Source organism: Ostrea edulis, chromosome 9 (genome assembly GCF_947568905.1).
Source record: "Ostrea edulis chromosome 9, xbOstEdul1.1, whole genome shotgun sequence".
Lineage (NCBI taxonomy): Eukaryota > Metazoa > Mollusca > Bivalvia > Ostreida > Ostreidae > Ostrea > Ostrea edulis.
Genome location: NC_079172.1, coordinates 52757803 through 52778248, shown reverse-complemented (window position 1 = coordinate 52778248; position 20446 = coordinate 52757803). Strand labels below are relative to the sequence as shown.

Here is a 20446-nt window from a genome sequence, read left to right as displayed (position 1 = left end):
TGTTCGTTATCTTCACCTTTATAGGAGTTATGAGATTGATCGCTGTTCGTTATCTTCACCTTGCATTATAGTGTAGTAGACAGTGAAGTAAAATCAACTATTTAACATAAAATAGCTTCAATTTCCAATGAAGTTTTGGGGAGGTCAAAGGTCATAGACGCCCTGTCATAGACATCCTGTTCATACAGTGTACATATGTACCATATATACTGTATCAGATAAAAACCATGAACAGGATCTAACAATAATTTATCACTAGTTCAGAAGGGAGGATAGTCAGTATTTTTGCAATAACATATCCACAGAAACACAATAAGCTTGCTCTGCGTATGATCAGTTTTTAAATCGAGGCAGGCTACTGACAAACAAGTTTCACAAATTCTATGGTCGTTATGATGATCTACTTTGCCAATGAAACCTGTCATTGGGTCAAATGTTGTCTGACGTGTTTAAAGCAATACAAGATGTAACTGACGGTATTTTTTCAATTATCCAATTATGCACCAGGTAACACCTCTCATTATAACTATTTTAATCCCCAAGATCTGAAGAAAATTCAGCGAAATAAACAAGGGAATATTGTTTGAGAGCATACTTACAATGAGAGTTTTGTATAAACCCTACTGACGTGGGAATGATGATTGCCGAACATAATCATTTTCGACTAGGCCTTGCGCTCAAGTTGTAAACAAAAATAACAGACCAAGTATCGTTTGGTAGGCTCTAGTAACTAGTTTCATTGTTTCAAATTATTCAATCATATAATAAAACAGTTACATGTGTATTGGAATTTTCTCGTTTAGTACGATGCTTTATTCCGGGCTCGGTGAATATACTGTACTTCTCAGATAGTATGATATCATCCTCAACAAAAACCAGTAATTGTATAGCTTTCAGGGTCATTCTCAGCATAGGTCAAGGTTACAAACAGCGTTGAAGTGTTGATGTTAGCATGAAAATAAATTATACTTTTTACGAAATGTTCTTCTAAAATGTATACATACTCCATCTTTTCATGTAATATAAATTGAATAGAGAGGTTTTTTGTTTTAAAAATGCACAAAAATTCGAAGTGTAAGTTTTTAAAATACTAGAAATTATCTGAAACATGTTTTCTACCTAATTATTAGATTGATTAAAATGACGATAAAGAGCTCTCATTGCTACGGCCCTGAGCGCTAAGCATAGGTCTAAATTTGTGGTACTTCACTTACACCTGGTGACGTCTCAATATGAGTGAAAAGTTTTCGACGAGACGTAAAAACAAACAATCAATCAATCAATCAATCGTGAGACGTCTTTCCCCGCAGAAAATCTGTTACTTGAAAAGTTAAAGTTGTAGGATTTTTCGCATCTCAGAAGACTACAGCCTTAAAGAATTCAACGACAGTGTGTATCTTGGTGACAGTGTAAAGTCCTTACTTAACAACAGCAATTTACTGTTCCAAGATACAGTACAGGGTCCACCTTTTACCACATCACAAAAGGCTTTGTCCCTTGGTCTAAACTATTGCATGCGAATACATCATATTTTCTTCTTTCCAGTGTGGATCACGTGGTTTAATATTGGCGGTCCAGGCTTACGTCATCAAACAGCTACTCTTTGACAGAGAATACGTCTCTAACATTCTTGCACAGAGGTATACATGAGCTTAATGGTCCCTTGCAAAATTCAATTTTATATTGCATGTAATGCGCATATACATCAGTTGACATAATAGATTTTAAGAAGAAAGATATAAGTCCCTCAACACACATCGAAACTCACATACTTAGCACTAGTATACAGTTATTTTATGCGTACTCGGGAGACATTAAAAAATTGATTGGGTTCGAGGACACAGTCTATAACTGATTTTTAGGATGTTTTACTAGATGCACATGGTTTGTTGACTTCGAACGTTTAACATGACAGAGGAATTGTATACATTTATCAACGCATCCACTAGTTTAAAAGACCTACGTAATATCCTAATTAATAATCAATAATTATATTTTTCGTATTTCTGTTCTGCGTTCCATCTAATAAATTCTGTATTGTCTTAAGTCAATTCAGTGAACTTCGCTATAACGTAAACAAAGCAGCAGACCGAGAACCACGTGACTTACATAGCCAATAGAAATAAAGCAGAGTATGGTCAATAGACCACGAGTGTGAGAATTGGTTTAAAAGTAAAAATGTTACTTCTAAATCGTATTAGTTTTATATAAGAAATCTTTTTAGGTGTATAATACTATTGCCCCTCGGCAGTGGCGTAGACCAGGGGAACTGTTGTCTAGCTCGGCCTACAAAACATTTTTCTCGGGACAATAGTTTTGATTGTTTGATATACACCTTCATTTTTTATATATAAAACCAATACAATTTAAAAACAACATTTTAACTCTTAAGTCAACTCTCATACCCGTGGTCTATTGACCGGTCAACAGTTTACGAATTGTTGACCGGGCATTGGTAGGCAATAGTCTGCTCCATTTCTAATGGCTACGCAAGTCACGTGATTTTCGGTCCGCTGTTGTTGTTTTTTTTTTTTTTTTTTTTTTTTTTTTTTTGAAATGGTGAGGCACACTGATTTGACAAATGATAAAATACAAAATTAATTAGATGTGACGCAGAACAGAAACACGAAAAGTATGATTAATGTTTACATGTATTAATTAGGATATTGAATTGTTAAAAGTTCAAAGTCAACAAACAACCTAAAAATAGACTGCGTCCTCAAACAACAGCTGTTTTGTTTGACCCTCGAACGGATCTGTTGCCCACAACCCAACAGATCCCTTATCGGGTGAAACAAAATAACTGTTTTCCTCGGATGCAATCAATAACTGTATCCTATTTCCCTAGTAGGCCTGAAATAATTGTTATATTACCAAATCTGCTAATCGGGTAAAAGTTTCTAAAGTGACCGAGAAACAGTTCGTCACGTGATCGGGTAATAGTAAGTCACGTGGTGAACTGTTTTACCCCTGCTCATTTTCTTCTGCTGATTAACGTTTGAAAACAGAAAAAGTATGCAATATCAATTTATATAGTAGATTGGGTAATAATACGGTATGGTATGAATATCAACTTCTTACCTGTGTTGAAATACCATTAAAAAAAAAAGATTCTAATAGCACGTCTGCTTAATCCACCGATAGTTTTTTAACTACACATAACATTTTTGCAAATTTTCTTTATTATTTAGTGCCTTGAGGCCGACTGAGTTTGAGCGAAAGCGATCTCTCATTAGTGCCCTGTGTGAAATCTTGTGGAAAGTAGGCGAGGGTAAGCGGTGCTGTGTCTGTCTGCTCCAAGACAAGAGAAGTTACCAACAGGACTACAGAGTTAGGGACGACAACGTTACTGAGCACGTGAGCAATGTTACAGGAATAAAGAATGATTTATCTAGACATCCCGTGTATGTCTGATCATCAATGTCTGCATAGAAATGATGAAATGATGTATCACTATACACCCAATTTATTGAAGCTTGCTCCTTATAGAAATGTTACATGCACAATACAAAATATGTTCAAGAACTGGATATTGATGTATATATGTAGTTCACGCCACTGTCTTTTCCAGCACTTGCATGCCTTTTGTTGTAGATTGTCTTGTTTGAGTTCAAAAAATTCACAGATGTCACCACGTTCATAAGAAGGAACATTGAAGAGGTACAGGGTTTTCATGTTTTGATATAGTCAGGTGATATATGGTTTTGACAGTTGCTTGTGTATGATGTTATTACGGCTGCTCACGTATGATTCATGTGTTTGCCGACCATAATCGACAATAATGTAATTTTTACAAAATTAAGTGTATTTTGTGCAAGCATCCCGATGCCACTCGACTGCTTGTTAATCTCAATCTAATCAAAATGACTTAGAACATTTTCAGGCAGTTTTTCTTCTAAAAAAAACATCGGGCGCAGTAAATCTTCAGATTTATCTTTTCAGTACTCAATGTGACATATGTGATAGTAAAATACGTTTACAAAAATAACATTTTAACTGATTTCGAATCAAATATACAACTGCCGTCAGATTTAACTATAATTGTGAAATTATATTGGACACCATCTTTTGTATGTAAAATAAAAGATTTAATCTCTCTTCCGAACATTAAAATTAGGAATTTTACGGGGCCCAGAAAAGCCGTTATCACACATAGTCCCTTTGCTAAGAAAAACCACCGCACCATAATGTTGAGAATTTTTCACTCAGTTTGAGACGTTACCAGCTGTAGGTGAAGTGGCACAACTTTAGACCTATGCTTAGCGCTCAGGGCCGTAGCAGTGATGGTTCTTTATCGTGCCAACCCCTGCCGCGACACAGGACCTTCGTTCTTAAGGTCATATCCGAAAGAACTGTGATTCTCTCATTTAAATGCCGAGCCTTTGGCGAAGGCGCAATCACTAACTATTTTAACGTCCTATGTTTGACGCGGCCATGGCACAAGCGGGGCTCGAACTCACGACCTCCTGGTTATGAAGCGAACACTCTACCACTGAACTACCAAGACCGGTTCATAATTAATAAAAAATGAAAAAAAAAAAACAAAAACAAAAAACAAAAAAAAAAAACCAGTAACACAACTCAACGAAATAAAACATAAACATCATGCAAACTGCATAGGAATTACTATTTTCCTATATTCTTTACGGCCGTTAATGAAATAATGAATTGTAGATTTGTACGCGCATCACTTAATTTTCCTATAATGCTGGCGTCCGCACCTCCATCAATACGTCCTTTGGGATCCGAATTAGAATGGGTTCTCAGTACTCCTTGCTTATCGAAAGAGTCGACTAAATGGGGTGGTCCTTCGGATGAGACCGCATAAACCGGGGCCCCATACCACAGCAGGTGTGGCACGATAAAGATCTCCCTGCTTAAAGGTCGAAAGCGCCAAGTATAGGCCCAAACTTTGCAGCCCGGTGACTTCTCTATAGGAGTCAAAAAATTTTGATCGGGACGTAAACAATAAAGGTATAACCAACCAACCTCCATCAGTACTGGTAACAAAACCAAACTTCATTGTATATTTTTACATCAACTGAACTGAGTATAACACGCGTTTTGGTTTATAGTATACGAATTTACAAGCATGTTACGTTAAGTAAAAACGTTAAGTGGTCTCAATAAGTATTAAATTTTAAACCCTATACAGTATTTATTTTTCTTGTGAAAGTTTGCCCTGTGATATGTATCCCGATCCCATTCACTTTGTGAATAAAATATAGTTTAAATTAAACGTCAAGTGGAACAGCAAAACAGGTGGAACATACTCTGTAATTTTATGAGTGGCTGAAAAGTGCAAAGTTTCTTCTGGTTTTTAAAAAAGATTTAAAGTTAGCTTTTATGTTTGTTTATATTTTTGCTCAAAACGACAAATGAATATCTTACATCAAGGAAATTTAGCACCTGAAGAGATCAAAGAAATGCCGCGGCCATTAATCTGCAATACACCGATTACGTCATCAAAAGATTATCAGAACAGTGATACATACCACAGGGCAAACTTTCACAAGAAAAATAAATATATGGGTTTAAAATGTAATACTTATTGAGACCATATCATATCGGTTTCATGTCTTACACGTGATTAAACATTGTGTAAGAATGAAATACGGGATATAGGAACTAAAAATGATTAAAACTCTTCAGGAATAGAAGTTACGAAAATTATGTATCAATTGGAACACTCTTGTACAAAAATTAGGACCAGTGGTGGTTAAAGACGATTCATTTTATTTAAACACAAATATCTGCCTGATTTGAAGATTATTTTTCTGAATGTCACAAGTGCCAAAAACGAGTCATAGGATAAAAAATTTCCTGATGTTTAGTAGCGGAAAACAAGGCAAAACAAATCACTACCTCATTTATATCCTCTACCGTATGTGGATATTTACTCAGTTATTGAGATTTTCTCGAGTCATAACAACCGACCGCTATAAAATGATATCATGAATAATCACATTGAATCAATCTCTTGTCACGTTCATGTAGCAAAGCCCTCACTTTTGCCTCCTTTTCCTTGAAACGTAGTGTACTTTTTGCGTTATCGTCACATACAGTTTTAAATGCAAAGCTGATGCCAGGACGATCTCTCAGGTCTCAATTTTTATTTTTCAAAACAATATTTCTCGATCTCTGAGGTTATCCTGCAACATCCACGAAAACGTGTACTTTATTTCTAAATCTATACAATATAACAGGTACACATGATGTGTTCAAACGCCATCTATACTTGTACATTTTGGACAAACATCAATTTCTATATTACAGCAAGCTTAGACATCTGAATATTTTTTTTATTATAGGAGCATGTTACTAACGTATAGAATACAACCACAGACCTAGTGTTTTTGCAAACTTATTCATTTTTGTAAACCATAGTATTTCATTTGTTGTTGTTGGGGTAGAATTTCAATAGTGAATGATGTCCCCCTTCCCGTCTTTTGTGGTGGAAGTTTTGAAGTATTATTGTATCATTTTTCTTTCAGTTTACGTCGGAAAAAAGCCCCGGATGTATTCTGTTTTTGTACAGTTTGGTTTTATCAGCATCCATCTGCAAGTACGTATTTATTCAAGAGACTTCCACGTGTCGGGTACAGAAAAAATAATAGTTTTCATTAGGATGGATTTGTTGACGCTCAAGATATTTGCTTAAACTTTATTTTATTGATTTATATTTTAGTCATTCTGGAATTTAAGTGACTCTAAGATGTGATATTATCTTTGTGCATGAAGTATTAAAAATTAATTAATTTCCTTATTATAAATCAATTTCTCAATAGGTTGAAAGAGGAGATGTTGATCACAAATGAAACAAATTACAAACTTCTGAGTGACCGAGAAGAATGTACGCAGGCGCTTATCAGCTTGATAATCACTGGGCATGCGTGTCACTATCTCCACAACGGGAACCTAGTGTATAGTCAAAGTGGCAATCTTCTGGTACGATCAAATATATTTGAATGCTTTTGCCAGTTTAATGTTGTATGGTAATTCTATTGGCAGTTAGGATATGGAGATTAATAGAAACCTTCATTTAGTATAAATGTGGGTTCGGGGAAATTCCAAACAGGGAACAAAATTCGCAGTCTAGGACGAGGCATCGTTGAGTCCTGGACAGCAAATCTTGTTCTAGAGGTGGGATTTTCTTATCACACATGAGTAAATAATGAAGAATTATTTTTCTCACATTTTATCCATAATTTATTTCATTAAGTCACGGGTGCTTGTGGACAGTACTTCCGGCAACGCCTCGTTATATTTCCGTACGTACGGTATATTGGTGTATATTTTTCACATTATATCTAACTGAAGAGTGTTTTCATTTTAATGAAATACTAGTAAAGAATTTCTTACAGAACCCATTTTTATAAATATCATATCAGAAAAGGGTTCACAGCTTAGTCTGCTGCCATTTTTAAAAGAAAATATAACTGGCTCCTCACTGGGAAATCTCATCTGCATGTACTAGGAAGAATGACCACTTTAAATGAATGGGTGATTTATAGATTTAATTCGATGAACAATTGAATAACAGCACAATTTCTGCGTTTTACACTTGAGACTTTTCTTATCCAACCATAATGAACGAAAGTTGTTAACTACAGTATTTTGTAAAAATAAAAAATACACTAAATACCCGAGACATTGAACATTGAAAATATACAAGGAGTGGGGTAGCGGAAGTTTTCTCCATAAGCACCTGTGTATTACAGAAGATTTGAGAAAATTCCAAATTTTCGTTTGCGCTTTAAATACAAAAACTAATTATAATTAGACAGTCGGAAAGAGCATACCCAAAATGAAAACTAAATAATTGAAGATGTCCCTTAAAAAGCCCTATATTAATCGGAATTGGAAGAAAACTACATTTTTACCACCTATTGTGGATCCTAGAAAAGCAAGACGTCATAATCAATGGCGTGTAAGATAGAAAAATCTCATATTGATTATGTCGGTCTTACACTGGTGATAATGTGAGAAAATCATGTCTATGTTAGTGGAGCACGATCTTATAAATGATTGGAAACTTGCTTACAATTAAACTTTAATATTGCATCTAAAAAAAAAAATAGAAAACTAACGAATTGAAATTTGCCGTGTATATAGTTTTAATTGTGGGCATACTTGTCATGTCAGGACGACGTAGATCCGGAAGAGTCTGTAAGTATGCATTTGACAAGGAATACATGTACAAGACTGTCACATTAATCGAGAGTGTAGCTTATCTGTTAATTTGAGTAGTAATAATTCACAGTGTGACATACTGTTTGTAGATTGTTAGTATTTCTGTGTGTTGGCTTCTCTCGTATAATAAACCACAATGTATCATTCATGTAAGAAGTGCTTTAACTGGTAAAACGGCTTTTGAACAGCAAACGGCTTGCACATACACGTATTGAAGGGAATACGCAATACCTGTGACTAGTTTCTGCTTTTCAAATGGTGTCGGTCCAAACCAGCAATTTTGATTGATACATGTAGAATAAATGATTGAAGCAATTTTAATGAGTATATGTACAAAACATTGCAACACTTTCTTTATATAAATTCAGATGGTTGATGTATATGTGTGTGTATATATATATATATATATATATATATATATATATATATATATATATATAGCACGATATATAGCATATATATAACACGAAAATCCAACAACACCCTACTTTCTTAAAGTGTCGGATCTGAGAAGATACAAGGCCAGTAAAGAAATTTATAAAAGCACTGAAAAGGCCACGACACTGTTGGTTATTTAAAACTCAAATTTTCGACGCAACGCGCGTCTTTATCAAGAGACTTATATTACATAAACAAATAACACACACCACGAAAAACGACAAGTATCAATAAACTACATTGGTAACAATATTTATATATATATATATATATATATATATATATATATATATAATATAATATAATATAATTGGATTTTTTTTTTCAGAATTAAACTCAATTGTTTATATTTTGAAGGGGGGGGGGTTACACCTCCCCGTGACATCTAAAGACATTGGTTAACATTTCATGCTGCATGTTAATGGGAATCATTAAAACAGAAATCAATTTCTGTAACGTTACAGACCTCTTATCATAGCTTTTCTTGAACTAACAATATTCAGTCATATCTGATTTTTTTGCAGTGGTTTACAAGGGTAAGCCTGTTATTATGGAGGTAAAAACTAATATCAATCCCTAGATAATATCTGCTGCAACCTCTGTCTGTCGCAAACTTTCGGTGACCATTGTGTAACATTTATATAACAACGGAACAATACAGTACATGTATAACAGTAGTTCATATTCTGTTCCTTAAACTCTTTCTTCATGTAATGACCTAATAATTTGGTTTACTTATTGTTTTACATCATTTCCAAATCATCGTCGTTTCCTGTGTACCCATGCTTAACGACCGATGGCTTAGTGGTTAGAGCGTTTCCTACGTAACCGGAAGGTCACGAGTTCAAATCCCGCTCGTACCATGGCCGCGTCAAACCGAAGACGTTAACATAGATAGTGAGGGCTCCTAGACGTTAACATAGATAGTGAGGGCTCCTAGACGTTAACATAGATAGTGAAGGCTCCTAGACGTTAACATAGATAGTGAGGGCTCCTAGACGTTAACATAGATAGTGAGGGCTCCTTTGCCAAACGCTCAGCAATTAGAAGTGAAAAACACGGGTCTTTCCGGTATAACCTTAAAAACTGAGGTTCCTTGTCGCGGTAGGCATAGTACGATCAAGAAATCTCTATGCTAAGGGCTTCATTAACAATTGGTAACGTCTCAAATGAGGGGAAATATCTATGGAGCGTAAAACAAACAAACAAAATCACTCCCAGTGTTTTCTACATATATATGTAATTAAGGACATTAACGAGTCAAGCGAATTTACGATGAAATTTGATTAAAAGCTTACACAGACATAAACAACAAAAAGAACTTTTTCTACAGAATCATTAATAACTTCCGTTTCTAGTTCCTGACCAACACCTGTTTACACTTAGCGATGATTTACACATTGGAATTAGCTGATTGTTCACTAATGAGCTCAGCAAGGACACCTTTAGTCAATCACTATTGATTTGTAAATTAATAGCCTAAATGACAATGACAGTCATCAGGAATTCAAACAAATGGTATTTGTGATAAAACATTTTGGCCTGAAAACCTTTTTCTCTATGACATCTTGCCTTGTCAATGCTTTTAAATCGACATCGTATTTCAATTTTGGAATTGTAAACGTTATACGATACAGAAATCTGTTCTAATATATATTAATCGAAGTGCATTTTGTTTGTTTTAAAAACCCCAACTACCTATTAACTATAGTTACCTATGCATGTATTAGACCCTTGTGCGAATCTGTATCTCCCTTTTCAAGACCGATACAATACTCAGAAAATATTGGAAATCGAAGTCCAAGAAACTATTACTAAATGTGTAAAACCCAACAGTTCTATAACATCTTTTTCTATCTCAACAAACAAAACGGAGATTTTTATGTAATAACACGTTTACAAAGAGCATGTAAAAACTAGAATTTAAATATCTAATATAAAGAAATTTGGACTTGTGATTTTTCTTGATTTGTTAGTTGAAAAGTTAGTTTTTTGTTGAAAAGATTCGCAACATTTGCTCCAGTTTTATAGTGACACGATGTCTCTTTGTGCAGGCAACTCCGCTGAAGGGGATCCAAGAGAGAAGCGAGATCGGCTTCCTGTTCTGGGACAAGGGAGAGAATGATGACAATAGGACTGACGTATGTGGTTTCTATCGCCAATAATGTTTGATAACACCGAACACATATTGCCTGATAAACGTGCTCTTGTGTCATTCCACTAATTATGTGTATCATATCACGTAAAACAAACTTTCATAAGCTAAGGACAAAAAATGCCGATGTAACAAAATTTAACGTAAAAGACGCAATTTTTAAATGCACGTTTATTTTTTATTCAGGTTAGTAGTATGCATACTTTTTTTTCAGGTTGGAAGTATGCTGAAGACGCCCAAGAAACCAATATGGCTGACGTCCGTAAATGGACAACCTGGCCTGCTGTTCAGTACAAACCTGGACCTTGTCAGCGATTGGAGAGTGGAGACCAGATTTATACTTCATTACTTCACAGGGCTTCCCGGAATCCCTGCCTGTCCACTGCATATAGGTTGTTCAAGTGGCTGTATTTAAGAATTTTAATATTGATTTACAACTTCAGCTACTGCACACTTACATTTATAATACATGTACTTTTTAGTTCACTTAAGCCAAAGGCTCAAGTGAACTTTTTTGATCGATATGTATTCGTTGTCTGTCGTCGTCATACACTTTTTACAATTTCATCTTCTTCAGAACCATTGGGCCAATTTAAACCGAACTTGGCACAGTTTAGGTGAAGGGGATTCAAATTTGTTCAAATGAAGGACAATTCCCTGTTCGAAGGGAAAATATTCCAGAAAAAGCAAACAATAGGGTTGGGTCATTTAAAGATCTCGATAACCACTGGGTAAGAAATGATGAAACTTGTGTAAAACCTTCCTGACTTACTGAAGATTCAAGTTTGTCCAAATCATGGCTCCCCGGAGTAGGAAGGAAGTTACAGTGGGTGATTAAAGTTTTAAATGGGGATAAGGTCACCTGAGTATTAGTGAAAAAGATCACTAGCTCCAAGGGTTATGGGATTCATAATAATTATTCTGTTCTGCATACTAGTCTAATATTCAGCAGCAATATGAAACAAGATGTGTTCTTAAAACACAAATACCATCAAAGTGCCCACACTGATGAAAGACTTTACATATATAACACTATATGACTATTTTGGACCTGCCCTAGAGTCAGAACCCTGGGTTGCAAAATTCACAATTTTGGTACATTCCTTTCCACTTTTTCTAACTATGCATTTAGGTTTGATTGAGTATCAGCAAACTTTCAAATGATAAATCCAATAATCACTATGATAATTTTGGCTCCATCCTGGAATAAAAATCCCTAACCTTGGGACCATGAAATTTACAATTTTGGTAAGGACTACTCAGTGACTTCGTTTCAATTTAGTATCAATAGCATTAAAGATGATGCTATCTAAACGTTTTACACATAAACACCATGTGTCAAGTTTGGTCCCTCCCTGGAGTTAGAACCTCTATCCCAGGGATCACGATTCACAATTTTGGTAGAACTTAAAGAGACACTATAGCTCATTATGCGCAAAAATCATGAAATGACAATTTTCCCAGTGCTTTCTTAATTTTTGTTGCATAGTTGAATGTATGAACTTTGCGAAAATAACGCTTATCTAAAGTTTTTTTTTTAACGTAAAAAATTATACTTTTTGACGGCCTATACAAAAAATATCGAGTTTCCTCCTTTTGGTCTTCAGACGCATGCGCATAGACAATAAACAGTGCAGCATGTCGTCCAGTGAGAGAAAGTGTAGTGGACAGATCCAGAATTTTGACAGATTCTGTGAGAAAAGAGGTAAAAATAGATTGAGATAAAACTCGTACGGAAACTAAAGTTTACTTTGGGATCAGTATAAACGTTGGAAAACAAAGAGCTAGGAGAAACGCATGCAGGACTCAGTGGCGGATCTAGGATTTCGGAAAGGGAGTGTGAAAGTCAAATATTGGCCAAAGTAATCAGCCATTCTTGGTGCCAAATCTGGAGTTATACACACAATTTGGGGCGAAAAAAGTTGGACCCCTCTAAATCTGCCATTGGGACTGGCCGCGAAGACACTGCTCTATCTGAACACAACACGTGTTAGTTGTAAAAACATTGGTCAATAGGAACATGGAAGGCTTTCTGTTAAAACAGTGATTTGCAATTTCCTATTATAAGGAGCAGGGAATAATCTCATACTTGAAAGGTGAGTGTGGACCCCGTTGCTGTCATTCAAAATCACGTGATGTAAATATTCATTCAAAAGTCTGAGTCAGCATGAAGATACCTTTGAATTCTGGACGCTCTTCAAACCGCAGTTGAGAGCAAATTGATGCATCCAAATTGTTAAAAAATGTCAATATCGATATGATTTTTATCATTTTATCGATCTGTGTTTAAAAAAACCCATTAAAATGTGGGAAATGAGCTATAGTATCTCATTAGTGAACATCCTGCTGTAGTGTCTCTTTAGTTAACATCCTGCTGTAGTGTCTCTTTAGTTAACATGCTGCTGTACATGAATATGCACTTAGTTTTTCTTACAGAGATTTTTGAAAACTGGTCAATTCTTTGTCAGTTTTTGCTCTGCCCTTAAAGCCCAGGGATGTAGAAGTCCTGAAATTAAAAATTTATGCCCCTTCCAAAGATTTTAAAAGAATTGAAATGGTAGTTATTAAGAAGTTAAAAATGTCCAATTGTTTACGCATGATGCCGGATGCAGACCAATAGCAATAGGACACCTTAAAATCTTTTTTCAAGAACAACGGAGTCATGATTAGTCATATTACAGTACAAGCATCTTCAGGTAATTAAAATTTAAGTTCGTTCAAATCATGACTACGTGAGGTAGGGTGGTACCACAATCCAGGATTAATTTTTGTATAAGGCAATACATGGGTTGGTTGGTTGTACATGTATATTGTTTAACGTCCCACTCGAGAATCTTTCACTGGAGACGTCACCATTGCCGATGAAGGACTGCAAAATTAAGGTCTATACTCGGCGCTTACAGCCTTTGAGCAGGGAGGGGTCTTTATCGTGCCACACCTGCTGTGACATGGAGCCTCGGTTTTCCCAGTCTCATCTGAACGACCGCCCCATTTATTTACCTCTTACGACAAGCAAGGGGGTACTGAAGACATATTCTAACCCGGATCTCTATGGGATAGAGTTATATGAAAAATCTTTTAAAAAGTTATATTCTCAAGAGCAGCAAAGATTAGTAATATTAATCTGCGAGCTTTCTCCGATAGTGCAAATTCATGGTTGTTCAAATGAATGCCCCGGGGGTAGTTTTGGACCACAATACGTTTTACAAGTTCATTTGAAAAGATCGGGAGAAATTTAAAAACCTTCTCAGAACAACAATATACTAGTAATCTTTAAAACTCTTTTCAAGTAACTCTGGCCATAATTAGTCATATTAATGTGTAAGAATTCTAATGTAACGCAGATTCATCAAACCATGGCCCTGGGCCTAGGGTGGAGCTAAATTAGAGATTCATAGTTTTACACAAGATTAATATTATACATGTATTTTCAAATTTAATATGGGGCTACAATCAGGGATAAGATTTTACATAATACGTGAATATCTAAGGAAATTCTTTTCAAAGTCTTCTTTTCCAGAACAAAAGGCTATGTTAGTAATATTGATGCTGAGGCATCCCTATGTTGTATGGATGAAAGTCTGGTTAAATAATCACCCCGTTAGGCTAGGATGGGGTGATAATATAAGGTCAAAAATTTTCGGGGGAATAAAGAGGGTAAAAATCTTTTTAAAACTTCTGAAGAACAACAGGACCAAAGTGAAATCTCACATCATGATTTGTTTTGATAATGCAAGAACGGTCACAAAATAAAAATAGCATAATGCCCAAGAATATCAGTAGTAAACATAATATTCCTTTCATAGCCATTATATATATGGAATCTCAGATTATCAGTATGGTGTTGCCTGATGCTTCCAATTGCTTAATGTATTTTATTAGTTAACCCTTACAAACTATCAGTTAGACATTACATGATGTGTACTTCAATTACTGTAAACCAAGTTTTATTCGCGGCGACCTTATTTCACAATTTACCAGTGATGAGCTGGTTCGCGGCGACTAATATTCGCGACCGAAACATGCTCATTGATTTCACCGAGAATCACAATACAACGAAATTGACCATGTTTATTAGTGACAAAACATCAGCTAATGTATTTAACATGTTTATTAGTGACAAAACATCAGCTAATGTAGTTAACATGCTTATTAGTGACAAAACATCAGCTAATGTAGTTAAGATGTAAACGAAGTGCTTGCTTTATGTCTTCAGAAACAAGATTTGGTAGGAATGCGCTGGGCAGAACAAAACTCCACAGACGACAACAGGAGGAGTCGATACCACAACTAGAGAGATGCATCATGACCAAGTAAGTCAAACGTAGTATCTGCTTCAATGTAAAAATACCATTCAGATTGTTCAAAATTAATATTTAATTAGGTATTTCTGGATAAGGTTAATACATGTATGTTTTTTAAAAATAAATATGCAAGGTAAAAAAGGGATAATTCTTCAGTAATTTCTTTTAGGTGGTACGGCGCAGCGATAGATTGGCCGGATATATTGCCATTCTACTAGCAAACCATTGAATTATCATCTATGCAACTATTCACTACAAAAGTATTACCTGGAAATAAATAGCAGAAGAGATTCACTTAAAAACTTCACAATCAAATGTATATACTTTGTGTGCTATGTAGTATACAAGACAATCATCTTCTACTGCTTTGTTTGTGGAGTACTTCATGCAGTTCTGCAATGCACTATTTCTTTAGGACGTTGACACGTTATAATCAGAGTGGTGCAATTCTACAATATTCAACTGAACTTCATTAGTTTATCCATACACAACTTATTCTATATACCTTGAATGGAGTTGTATTTGTGCATCAGATCTGACATTGTTCACAAGCTGTTGCATACAATATCTTAAATAGAAGTATATTTAGAGGATATACAATTGACAATTGTCTCTTTCTCTTCGAGTTTACATTTTCATGAGAATCTAGTCATACACTGTCACAATTAATCCGAAGCGTTTTATTCATATCTGCTTCGTTAATAAGCATTTATTTGTGTGGTTTTAAGTTAAACTATTGTCTTCTGTATTACGGACACTTACGGGTGATTCTGTTGATGAAGTCTTTGTTAATGCAAACCTCTCTCTGTAAAGTGCATTTAGTGAATTTTGATGAACATATTTAAGCATCACGTGATACAATCAAATTGAAGACAGACCTTGTGTACCATTTCGCTAAGACGTTCGTCATCATCATATCATCCATACACGTCATCGTTCAACTAAAGACGATTTTTGATCGATACTATAGCTTTTATGTAAAAGTCACTTTTTATCTATGCGTGTACACAATATATTTTATATCGTTAGGAAGTTTCAAAGATTTTTACTTCAAATTTTGGAACAATCAAAGTTTTATGACTCGGGGTAATAGATCCGAGAATAAGCAGATCCTCCGATGAGGAGTCTATTCCTTTTCTACACCATTTGGTAGCCCCAAGAGAAGGTTTACTATTGACATTGTCCGATTTATCTTATTTACACATGTTCATTTTGTAACTTCAAGAAGTGTTTACCAAATAGATACAAATACATGTATTAGATTAAAAATTGTCCTTTCATAAAAATTACAGATTTGCAAATTGCATTCCTTTTAAAGGACACATCTCATGTTTTCAAAGTATACAAGATTACATGCATGTTGTCTTCTTTATGCTTATAGTAATTAATTCTAATAGTTCGTTCGCCGAAATTTTGCGATATTTAACCACAATACAGACTTAAATCTAAGTCCCGATTTCAAAAAGTCAAGTTAATTAGGTAGGTAGTCACGTGGTACAGTGACGTCACATGCGCCCTTCGGATTGTGAAAGTACTGCGAGATATTATTAAAAACTCAACTTTTAGGGGCCTAATTAATTTACCATGGGCAACATTTAAATCGATGTTGATAAATTGTCCGAGTTTTATATGTGTTCGCCACCAGTGCACACATATAACGATGTAAATACCCAAATATAGCGAGTAAAGCGTGTATGAAATCGGCAAAATTGTGAGTAAATAATGTTTATATGGGCCGCTGTCTACAAACTGTTTGGGGATGTTATTCCTTTATACATCTGTAATTGGCGCTGTTTTTCTAAAATAAACAGTGCAATCATTATTTATTTTTGGATTAGACAAATTATGATACGTTAAATTGTTGACAACTAGGCCCTATGCCAAGTACTTAATTTTAGAACTTGCCGCCCATACTACATGTATATCAATATCTCAGTTTGTTCATGCTAGTAAATTGAAATTCCATGTGTTTGTATTGCTGGTGAATTTGTTTGACATTTTTATTGTTACTTATTAAAGGGTATCAAGTGTGTTTGTGGTATTGGTTTGACTATATCCCGATCAGGTAAACGGAGGTAATCCGCAGTTAAAACCAGTGTGCCAAGAACGGCCCAACAATCGGTATGAAACACGTCAGACAGCATTTGACCCAATGATAGGTTGTATTGACGAACTAGATCGTTATAACGACCATAGAATTTGCGAAATGCTGACTTCAATCGAGATTGTTGAAACCCCTGTACCATCAACTTGTTTGTCAGTAGCTTGCCTCGATTTAAAAACCGACTATACGCAGAACAAGCTCTTGCGTATCGAATCAGTTGAGATATATAAACGCCATATGCAGGTGATAATGGAATATTGATACATAAATATGGGAAGTTGACGATGGAGAAGCTGAAATCATCCCGTTTGTCATATAGTTGAGTTGTCAGTTTGCTGTTAATGTCTTTCAATAAAATATCTAAGTATGAAGCAGAAGGGGGCGACTCTGTGGTGTCTTTTATTTCGAGCTCACAGGGATATATCGAATCGACATATGAATGAAAGTTAGTATTGTTAATGGACAAAAAGTCGTCGATATACATGTATCTAAATGTCGAAATGAAGGCCACAGCTGAAGAGATTTTTTCTTCTCACGTAGAAGTTTTTGAATAAATTCTGCTTCATGTGAATATAGAAACAGGTCAGCTAACAAAGGAGAACAATTCGTGCCCAGGGGATTTCCAACAGACCTGATCACCAAAGAACACGAAGATATTGTCAATGAGGAGCTCTAGCATATTTTTTATTTCAACTTCAGAGTATTTGTGCGTGGAATCAGAGTGGTGATTAACAAAGTAAGTTTTTGGGTGACTGATCACTAGATATGAATATTTTCCATTTTTGTTGAAGAAGCAACTGTCTTATGATGTCAAAAAGTCTAACCTTTAATTTATCGTGAGGAATGGTCGTGTATAGTGTTGAAAAGTCATAGGTTTTGATGTTATTGATTTGGGGAAATTTTGCGATTTCAAGTTTACTAAAAGTTCTTTAGAATTCTTTAGAATCCACATTTGATTAACACCACTTCTGGCACATGTAGTCGTACAGTAAGTTTGAAGTTTCTCCTTCACAGCTGTTAATATTTCCGTGAGGAGCAAAAATAGGGGCTTGGTAGAGCACTTACTGGATCCAGCAATGTATCTTTGTAAGGGTTTTTATCTAGTTTAGAAATCCAGTATAGGTAGGGTAACTCGTATTCATTCGACCCATTGATATTAAATGTGTCTAAAACTGAAGCATGGTTTTAAAGAATTTCATTTTTTGAAAGGGCAGTTGGAGTATAAGTACGATTACCAAAAGTGGAATTAATGCCAAGTTCGTTTAAAAATACAGTTATAATAATGAGCCTTACAAACAAAGACAATATTGTTACAAGCTTTGTCAGCTGGAACCAAAACATATTCCTCATGTAACCTATCTAATTCTTTTATCACTTCTGGTTTACTAAACACAGATGGATAGATGGTACGTACTTTTGTTTTAATATGTCTAATGCGGGATTTGAATATTCCTCTTATGTGTTTAACCCATTCTGACAGTGTATCAAGTTCTTCTTTTTCATATTTAGCCCATCATCCGGCATAATCTTCAACAAAATTCATTATAGAGATGAAGTTCTGTCGCCAATTAAAAGACTGAGGTTCTCTGTATTTAGGATCTTTCTTAATTATCATTTCATCCTTGTATCGGCACAAGTCATATCAAACAGCCGCCGTTGCGCAGTTGGAAGAGCGCTGAGTGAAGGTCATGAATTCAGGCCCTGGCTGGAATGTTGAAATACAGTAAATAACGATAAAGAACTGACCTGAGTGGATACAATAGGTCTAAATGTAGTACAAGTGAAGATGTAATCTCCCTTACGTTTCAACATCAGTCAAAGAGAAGTTCCCTTTGAGATAAAATGAAAAATGATATAGTGCTTGCTATTGGAGTAAAATAATCGGTTATAATTAATAAACAGTATTTGCTCTAAGATATCGACACATTTTAATCATATATAATCGAAGAAAAATCTTGCAGATGATTTAAAGTATTACTGTATTATTCATTTTTGGTTAGGATTCATCCCCGATTATACTTTAAAAATAGAACCCCTATATTTCTGTTGTCATTTTTAAAAACCTTAAATTCTTTAATTAGCATGTCCATCACGATATCACAACGTTAAATCTTATCTAACATCCGTTCACGTGTGTCACAAAAACACAGGAAGCTTTGCCATCCAATCAGAAGTGCTCATAATGAAGAGCCGACTTCTCAGAATTCTATACAAATCGAATCTTAAAAAATAATGTTATTGATGATAAGATTAATTTCACTTAGGTTAAGGATGACATATCCGTCGAAGTAATCCAGTTTCTGAAAAAATGTGATATGCGCATTTGATCCATTTGGTATTTCCGTTAAAGCATTTCCTTATGTCCCAAGCAGAACAAAATGAACGCAAGAAGTTTAAAACTATGGGAATTAAAAACAGTAATAGAGCATAATAAATTTGTATATCTTGAGCTTTCGACCCCTCTGGACACCAATTTACATGTCCTACTCCTAAGGATTGTCCCGTGAGGATCCGGGTTGGAATAGGTCCTCAGTGCCCCTTGCTTGTCGTAAGATGTGACTAAATGGGGTGGTTCTTCGTACGAGACCGCAAAAACCGAGGTCCCGTGTCACATCAGGTGTGGCACGATAAATATTCCTCCCAACTCAAAGGCCGTAAAAGCGCCAAGCATAAGTCTAAATTTTGCAGCCCTTCACCGTCATATGAGTGAAAAATTCTCAAGGAACGTTAAACAAAATTTATTCAATTTTAAGGGGAAAACATGAATAAAATAGTTTTTCTCTTTTTTTATATGACCCGGTACGCTTACTTTATTCAGTGTCATTATGTATCTTATTACATCAGTGTTATTATAAAAGCTTTCAAGAAATCTAAGCAGTAGAAGTATGACAGAGATAATGACCAATGTGCAAGAATCTGAAAATATCAATTGGACGTATTTGCTATCATCGACGCGATCTCACAGAAAAGAGCTCCACAACTGCATTTCTACATACCAGTAATCAACATTTCAAAATGCATGTTAACTCGCAACAATAATAAATGTAACCGAGTTGAGCTCGGTTGGTAAGTAATTATTTACAATGTGAAATGATATTTTTCATTAACATGTATTTACATTCCATGATTTTCCCCTTATGGAGTTAACTCTGTTGTACAGTTCCACATTAATAAGTAAATGATGCGTAAAATAGCTGTACTTGGCTCCATGCTAAACCATCAACCGCGGTGGCTCTGTGGTTAAAACGTTCG

General features: G+C 35.2%; 1 protein-coding gene across 3 annotated transcripts in view; it reads left to right on the top strand.

Moving 5' to 3' along the window:
• LOC125659256 (inactive ubiquitin carboxyl-terminal hydrolase MINDY-4B-like) overlaps positions 1 to 17122 on the top strand; it is a 30400-nt gene extending 13278 nt beyond the window's left edge. For 2 of the 3 annotated variants that reach the window (XM_048890860.2, XM_048890861.2), the window contains 10 exons: positions 1546 to 1640; positions 3192 to 3357; positions 3595 to 3660; positions 6495 to 6565; positions 6789 to 6948; positions 8146 to 8169; positions 10686 to 10772; positions 11001 to 11178; positions 15003 to 15099; positions 15260 to 17122. In XM_048890860.2, coding sequence (XP_048746817.1) covers positions 1546 to 1640; positions 3192 to 3357; positions 3595 to 3660; positions 6495 to 6565; positions 6789 to 6948; positions 8146 to 8169; positions 10686 to 10772; positions 11001 to 11178; positions 15003 to 15099; positions 15260 to 15308 — 993 coding nt within the window. In that variant the 3' untranslated portion in view covers positions 15309 to 17122. The remainder of the gene's footprint in view (positions 1 to 1545; positions 1641 to 3191; positions 3358 to 3594; positions 3661 to 6494; positions 6566 to 6788; positions 6949 to 8145; positions 8170 to 10685; positions 10773 to 11000; positions 11179 to 15002; positions 15100 to 15259) is intronic. The other variant, XM_048890862.2, reaches the window with a different exon arrangement.
• The last annotated feature ends 3324 nt before the right edge of the window (positions 17123 to 20446 follow it).